General features: G+C 36.3%; 1 protein-coding gene across 1 annotated transcript; it reads right to left on the bottom strand.

The window, feature by feature from the left end:
* Window positions 1-4,901: 4,901 nt before the first annotated feature.
* Window positions 4,902-6,191, bottom strand: LOC149234909 (zinc transporter 8-like). Its single transcript, XM_089461264.1, has 3 exons — window positions 5,559-6,191; window positions 5,316-5,465; window positions 4,902-5,216 (listed from the first exon to the last, which is right to left on the bottom strand). The coding sequence occupies exons 1-3, from the start codon at window positions 6,177-6,179 to the stop codon at window positions 4,902-4,904; spliced, it is 1,086 nt and encodes a 361-aa protein (XP_089317390.1). The 5' UTR covers window positions 6,180-6,191.
* Between the last annotated feature and the right edge of the window lie 963 nt (window positions 6,192-7,154).

Genomic DNA, 7,154 nt, shown 5'->3' with positions numbered 1-7,154 from the left:
AGGAAGAACACATCGAACATTTAACAGCAGTGTTGAGATTGCTAAGAGAGCACCAATTGTATGCTAAGCTTAGCAAGTGCAACTTCTTTCAGAATGAGTTATACTACTTGGGACATGTTGTCTCCAAGGAAGGCATAATAGTCGATCGAGAAAATATAAGGGCCATCATGGAATGGGCAACTTCTAAAAATATAGATGAGGTGATATCATTCATGGGACTGCTAGGTTATGATGGGAGGTTTATCAGGGACTTCTCATGCATTACATATCCTATCATATCATTACAGTGGAAATGTAAGAAGCTTGAATGGACGGCGAAATGTGAAGATAGTTTTGAGTAGCTTAAGCAGTTGTTAACACATGCACCAATTCTAAAGATTGCATATTCGGACAAGGAGTTTGTGGTGTGTACAAATGCTTGAAAAAGGGGACTTGGTGGAGTTCTCATGCAAGGACACGTAGTGTGCTATGAGTCATTGAAACTATATTAGCGTGAGTAGAACTATTTGGTGCATGATCTTGAGCTAGCAGCGATTATACATGCATTGAAGATGTGGAGACATTATTTTCTAGGCATGAGGTTTACATTATGAGTGATTACAGTGGGTTGAGGTATTTGTTTTACTAGTCAAATCTAAATGCTAGGCAAGCTAGATGGTTATCTACCCTTAGTTATTTTGACTTCAAGACCAGATACATCAAAGGAAAGGAGAACCAAGTTACATATGCTCTTTGCAGGAAGGTACAGGTAAATCATATAACAATTATAAGATGGGATAGAGTTACATGATAGGATCTTGCAGGCAGGACAATGAGATGACATATACATGGAGATTATGCACAGGTTACATCAGAGTACAGGTGATCAAGATGAAAATTATCATCTCATGGCAGATGGTTTGGTGAAGTTTCGAGACATGATATATGTGTCGAATTGCAGTGAGCTCAACAAGCTTATCTTAAGGGATTTTCATGTGAAATCATATTCAAGTCATCCAAGATATCCTAAGACATTGACGGTGGTGAAGAAATTTTACTATTGGTTGAATTTGAAGAAGGAAGTGGCTGAGTTGGTGGCTACATGTTTATACTGTCAGCAAGTAAAGGCATAATGCAAACATACAAGTGGTCTACTGCAGCCTATTGCGATTCCGGAATGGAAATGGCAGGTCATTTCCATGGATTTCATCACAGGTCTTCCGAAGACAGCGACACAACATAATTCTATTATGGCCGTGGTTGATAGGTTGAGCAAGGTAGCTCACTTCACTTTGATGAAGACTACATATTCAGCTAGTAAAGTAGCACAAGTATTCATTAGAGAGATAGGGAGGCTATATGGCTTTCCAAAGAATATTGTGTTGGATAGGGATGCAAAGTTCACTTCCAAGTTTTGGAAAAGTCTATTTGCAAAGTTGGGTATAGAGTAGGCCTTCAGCATAGCTTATCGTCTGCAGACAGATGGTCAGACAAAGAGGGTCAACAGGATCTTGGAGGATATGTTGAGGATGTACGTAATGTACCAGCAAAGGAAATGGGAGGATTATCTTCCATTGGTTGAGTTCACATACAATAATGGTTATCAGGAGTCCTTGAGGATGAGTCCTTTCAAGGCATTGTATGGAAGGAGTTGTAACACTCCCATCAACTAGAGTGATCCAGTGAATAGGGTACTTATCGGACCGAACATTTTGATGGACATAAAGCAAGAAATGTAGGTTATAAAGAAGAATCTCAAGGCAACACAGAATAGATAGAATATTTATGTAGATCAGCACGGGATGTTCAAATAGTTTCAGGTTGTGGAGCATGTGTATTTGTGCCTCAAGCCCAAGAAAATATATTTGAGGATTGGTTTATGTGCCAAGTTGGAACCACATTATTGCAGGCCTTTTGAGATCCTTCAGAGGATTGGACTAGTGGAAAATTGACTTGCACTGCCTCCAACAGTGAAATTCCATGATGTTTTCCATATTTCATTGGTTAAGAAGTATATAAAGGATGTTGATCATGTTATTGATTAGTTTCTATTACAAGTGGAGCAAGAAGGAGAGTTCTAGCCGAAGCCTCAATGCATATTGCAGCGGAAACATCTCATGCTTAGGAATAGAGCCATAAAGCAAGTTAGTGTAGTGGAAGCACTTTGGTCCTAAAGAAGCTACATGGGAGATGACAAATCAGATGCGGGTCTTATATCTTTCATTGTTTTCCAGTTAAGGTAAATAAATTTTGGTTTGATGTTGGTTATGTTTGTTATATGTTTTGCTAATGTTTATATATATATATAAACTGGCATGAGCTAAGTTATAAAGCTCCAAAAAGCGGTATGGGTGTCATGTTATTATGGTTATTATATTGTCATGTTGTCATGATGTTTTTATTTTGAGCAAGTTCTTCATTGTAAATACTACAACGAGCTAACTTACATAGAAAGTATGTTTTCTTTTGAGAGGTTTGTTGAGGTCTTGGTGTGGCTTAACACCAAGGATGATGTTCCCCAAGGGGGAAGGTTTTGTAGTGACCCTCGTAAAAATTTCATGTAATAAAAGTTAATAAAGGAAAAATAAGACCATGGATAAGGGACACGTATACCAAGTTGAATTTTGGGCAATGATATCGTAGTGGGCATCACTGGATGTGTGTTTTGGCTAAGGAAAATTGACATAGGCTAAGGCAAAGACATTAAAAGGAAAAAAGACATTTTTGGCACATTTATTTATGAAAATAAAGGAATTAGGAAGAAAGGAAGGTAAAAGTTCACAAGTTGCATGTGATGAGGAAATTGAAGAAAAATAATGGAAAATGAAGAAATTAGAGGCCTTGTCCATAAAAAGGCTTCTAAGGATTAGTTCATGGCTTTTGTCAAGTTCAAATTTGGATCTCTCTCATTATTCTCTATCTCTCTCTCTCACTCTTGGTCACTTAGAGTTTTCTTGGAGCACTCTAGTTTGGAGCAAAGGAAAGGGAAAGCAATGGAAGGAAAGGAAAAGCAAGCAAGGATCAAGCAACTTCAATAGGAATAGTTGCATGTAACCTTTTGCATGTGTGATTTCCTAGTTGGTTTTGACATGCATGGATTTGAATGTTGTTGTATGGTTCTCTTATTGTCAATGGCATGGTCTTATCGGGTTATGACAATGGATTTTAGCCTAGCCTAGCCTTTTTTTGAATGCCATGGTATGTTGGGATGTTTATTTTATTTTTAGAACTTTCGAAATGTCAGATGGATTTCAGAATTCGGGGCGGAGGTGGTCTCAAGGTTCATTCCAAAAAGCTTAGGAATCCTTTGACTGGTTTTGGCGAGATAGATGGTAAAGCTTGAGGGAGCAGTCTCAGTTTAGGGCATAGTGATCCAGGTTTGGATTGTGATAAAGCCTAAGAGGTAAGGAGATGGAAAATTCCTCAAGGATAGTGATGGATTCCGGATGGCATTCCAAGTTATGTCTGATTGTGACCGAAGCACCAGTTTTGGTGTGATCATAGTTGGATGAGGGTGGAGGTGGTTTAACATTTAGATTCCATTGGTTTTTCCTGGATTGGTTGTTCTATGAGATCCCACATTCATACTTGGAATATGGCACAGGGGTGACTAGCTGAAAGAGAGATTTGGTTCAGCCATGTCTATGGTCGGGTGGTACATGGAAGTCCCAAACCTGGTCAGACTTTCCTATTATTAATAAAATCTAAGTTCCCTTACTTTTGCACTGATTTATATGTGGATTTAATGGCTATCATATCTCTGGTATTTATATGGTTTTATGCTAGTTATAAGCATGGTTGAATGACTAGTTCATGTCATGGTTATATCATATATTTACTTGTAACTGTTAAATTGATAGATGCAAGACCTAATTGATGATATAGTAGTTCAATGGAGAAGGAGGTGACCCTTCCCATTATGTTTCATAAGTTGTTTCAATCATTTATGCGTTGTCTTGTATCCTAGACCTGTAGGTTGTATTGATGTCAAGTGTTTGACATAATGTCAGTCCTGATTGGGGATGCTCAGGCCTAGTTCTGAAGGTCATTTTTTATTAATCAACATTGTTATTATGTTTTTAATGAATTCTAGAAGTTACAAAAAGTTCTTGAAAGAGGCCAGGATTTTGGGCTAGAAAAGTGACTTAAATCTCTGAGTCGCTAGCACAAAACTAGCAATTCTAGTCCATAGTCGCTAGCAGGCAAGCCTATGAGAGTGACTTTGGGTTGCTAGCCACTTCTTTGCCTATAGCATGAGAGTGACTATTGCCTAAGAGCTGTAGAATAGCAGTGGGACCCAGAGACAGGCTGTCTGAGTGGTTGATTTGTCTCCTGAGGATTCTGTTGATGATATTGGATGATTGTATGTGATATTTTGTCGATTTCATTTCCTTAAGGTGACATAGGATTTTGAATCTGATTGTAGTGACATCTCTCCTCATTTTTACCCCAGAAGAGGTGTTACATCATCATCCCTAAAATACTTAAAAATTAAATTTTAAATAAATATAAAATTTAATCTATAACCTTATAAAATATTTTAAAATTTAATAATTTAAATAGAAAATTATATTAATATAATGTTTTAAAATATAATAATTTAAATAGAAAATTATAAAACATATTATTTTTTTCTGGGCAGAAATATACATGTTCCAGCCTTCGCTTAGAAACGATAAGAAACGCCCTCTTATACCTTTTTGCTATATTGTCTATCTATAAGTTCGCGTCTTTTAGAACCCAAAGAACTTTTGTTTGACAATATAAGCGGAGATAACATTTAATTCATGGGATGTTGAAAAAATCTTTAATATCTCCTCCAATTTACATTAGATTATAAGAATGTGTATACAAAAAGGTCCATCCAACCAACAAATATAATAAATATATGAGATTTTGTAGCGAAACGATTTGGTCAAATTTCAAGCCCATTTGGCTATCAAAGACATGGCCCCTACACCTAACAAGAGAGGGACGTATGAGGACAGTTGAAGCGCTCCATTCTGTTTCATCCGAGACGAGTTGATAAAATCGGCAGCAAGAAGATCCACCAGAGCCATGTATATCAGAATTCCCGAAGACGCAGAATTAAAGACCCCTTCAACTATCAGTGCTGTGGGGCTGCTCTCGTTGTAAAACGACGAGATCCCAATCCCTACTGCAATACCAAATGGCGTTGTCACAGCAAAGAAAAACGTCATCAGGATAGCTGCTGCCGACTTATTCTTGAAACCCGCCTGCTCCACTCAAAAAACATAAATTTCAATCAATCAACCTAAATATTCCTGCTTTATACTAGTTGAATTTTTGAAGATTTAAGGGATAGAAGGTATTACCTGAACAATGCATCCACCAAGGCCCATTCCTTCAAAAAATTGGTGAAATGATAACGCCGCCACCAAAGGCCTAATTGTGCATGGACTTTCAGATGCGCCCAACGAGATTCCAATAATAACGGAGTGAGCAACAATACCCAACTCTAACACCTGATATTAACCATGTCCCATTCTGCATGGTGTTAAATTTAATAATATAGTTATTGAAAGGTGCAATTGAGAGTTTGAATCTTAGAATTTTACCTGCGCAATCACACGATAACGAATCTTGGAATCTTCAGCTATAGTATTGGATCCATGGGCATGCCCATGTGTACCATGTGAGTGATGATTCTGATGTTCTGGGTCATTGCCCTCACCAGTATCTGCATGTGAGTGTGCATGCAGATTATTCTGATGATCTGGGTCATTGACCCCACCAGTAGCTGCACCCCCAATAAGGTGATTCTCTTTGTTTTGATTTCTCAAGTGAGAGCGCTCGTAGTAACCAGTGGCCAGAGCATCCACCATGAGAGTACAAACTGCAGCCATCATTGCTATAAACCCAGCAAAGGGGAAGTTGCCCCATGGATTCGAACTTAAGCATTCACTGGTAAGAGATTCGAAGGCATCAGGAAGAACATGGACGAAACCAGTAGCAAGAATCACACCAGCAGCAAAAGCCTTAATGACAAAGAATATATTCCTATCAGGCCTTAAAACAGAGAAAGTCCTGCCCAGAACAGGCAAACATACCCCAATAGTGCCTGCCACAAGAATAGATGCGAGTGCCCCAATCTTCAAATGGAGAGCTTCTGTCTTGTTTCTGCATGCACTGTCTTTACCAGAGCAAGTATCCTCTTCTGCACTCACAAAATTGACCATGGAATATAAGGCCATGGTCGCTATGATGTATTTCATGACTGCTGAAGAGTTTGCCATTCTTCACACTTGAAAAGACTCCAGCGACCCGCTTTGGTTTGTTACGATTACTATCTCCCTCGCAAAGTTCAATAATTATTTTTTTTCCCAACGCACATCCAAAGAATATCCTCATAATATAGACACTTCAGTGCTTCCTTGAAGCCTTCAATGCACAGCTAGTGAGACTTAAATTCTAAAATTTAAATCTGAGAGTGAGAGTGAAAGCAATTAGTTTAAATTAAGTTTAAGTTGAGGTTAGTTTCTAATTTTTTTCCTGAGTTTAACAACTATATTGAGATTAATTTAAAATAATAATTAGCAGATTGTTAATATTTATTTGGCTGATTGATCGTCCATATCTATAGTGGATTGAATTTAAATGATAATCTTTTCTAATTCTTTATTAAATTTAAATCAAAAATAAATTGAGGTTAATCATAAATGACTAATTATATTTATGATAATTTAATCACAACAATTACTTTTTATTTTTTCATATATTTTATTTAAATTTAACTCATGTCAAAAAAATATTAAATAACAAATTTTTGTCAATATCCGTATAAAATTAGAGAGTGATATTTTTGGTCCACAAGAGAATACATCTAACATTAATTGGAAGAAATTTACAGTCTAATAAATCCAAATCTAAATATGTTTAAACTATATATATTAAATTATGTCTACCATTTTCAATAAAAAAATTGAGGTTCTTAATATGTTCAAACTATATATATTATGTATTGAAGTGTTAAAATTTGATTTCTGAACATTTTTTTTTTTAATTAAACTACAATCTCTTTTATCTATAATTATATTTTGAAAATTTGCTTAAAATAAGATATTATTTTGAAATTTTTTGAAATTTTATCAAATATTCAAAAAGCCTTTAAATCAATCTATTTTTAACTAAATTAAAATATCAAGAAAATTAAT

This window comes from Pinus tabuliformis, chromosome 8 (genome assembly GCF_031772625.1).
Source record: "Pinus tabuliformis cultivar Carrire ecotype Pingquan chromosome 8, CPIR1, whole genome shotgun sequence".
Classification (NCBI taxonomy): domain Eukaryota; kingdom Viridiplantae; phylum Streptophyta; class Pinopsida; order Pinales; family Pinaceae; genus Pinus; species Pinus tabuliformis.
This window is presented reverse-complemented; position numbering and strand designations above follow the sequence as displayed.

What these genes read in the sequence shown, in the direction of transcription:
- LOC149234909 (XM_089461264.1), bottom strand. Translation starts at nt 6,179, where the DNA reads ATGGTCAATTTTGTGAGTGCAGAAGAGGATACTTGCTCTGGTAAAGAC. An exon ending in GTTATCGTGTGATTGCGCAG is followed by an intron (nt 5,466 to 5,558) that starts GTAAAATTCTAA and finishes GGTTAATATCAG; the next exon opens with GTGTTAGAGTTGGGTATTGT. An exon ending in TTGGTGGATGCATTGTTCAG is followed by an intron (nt 5,217 to 5,315) that starts GTAATACCTTCT and finishes TGAGTGGAGCAG; the next exon opens with GCGGGTTTCAAGAATAAGTC.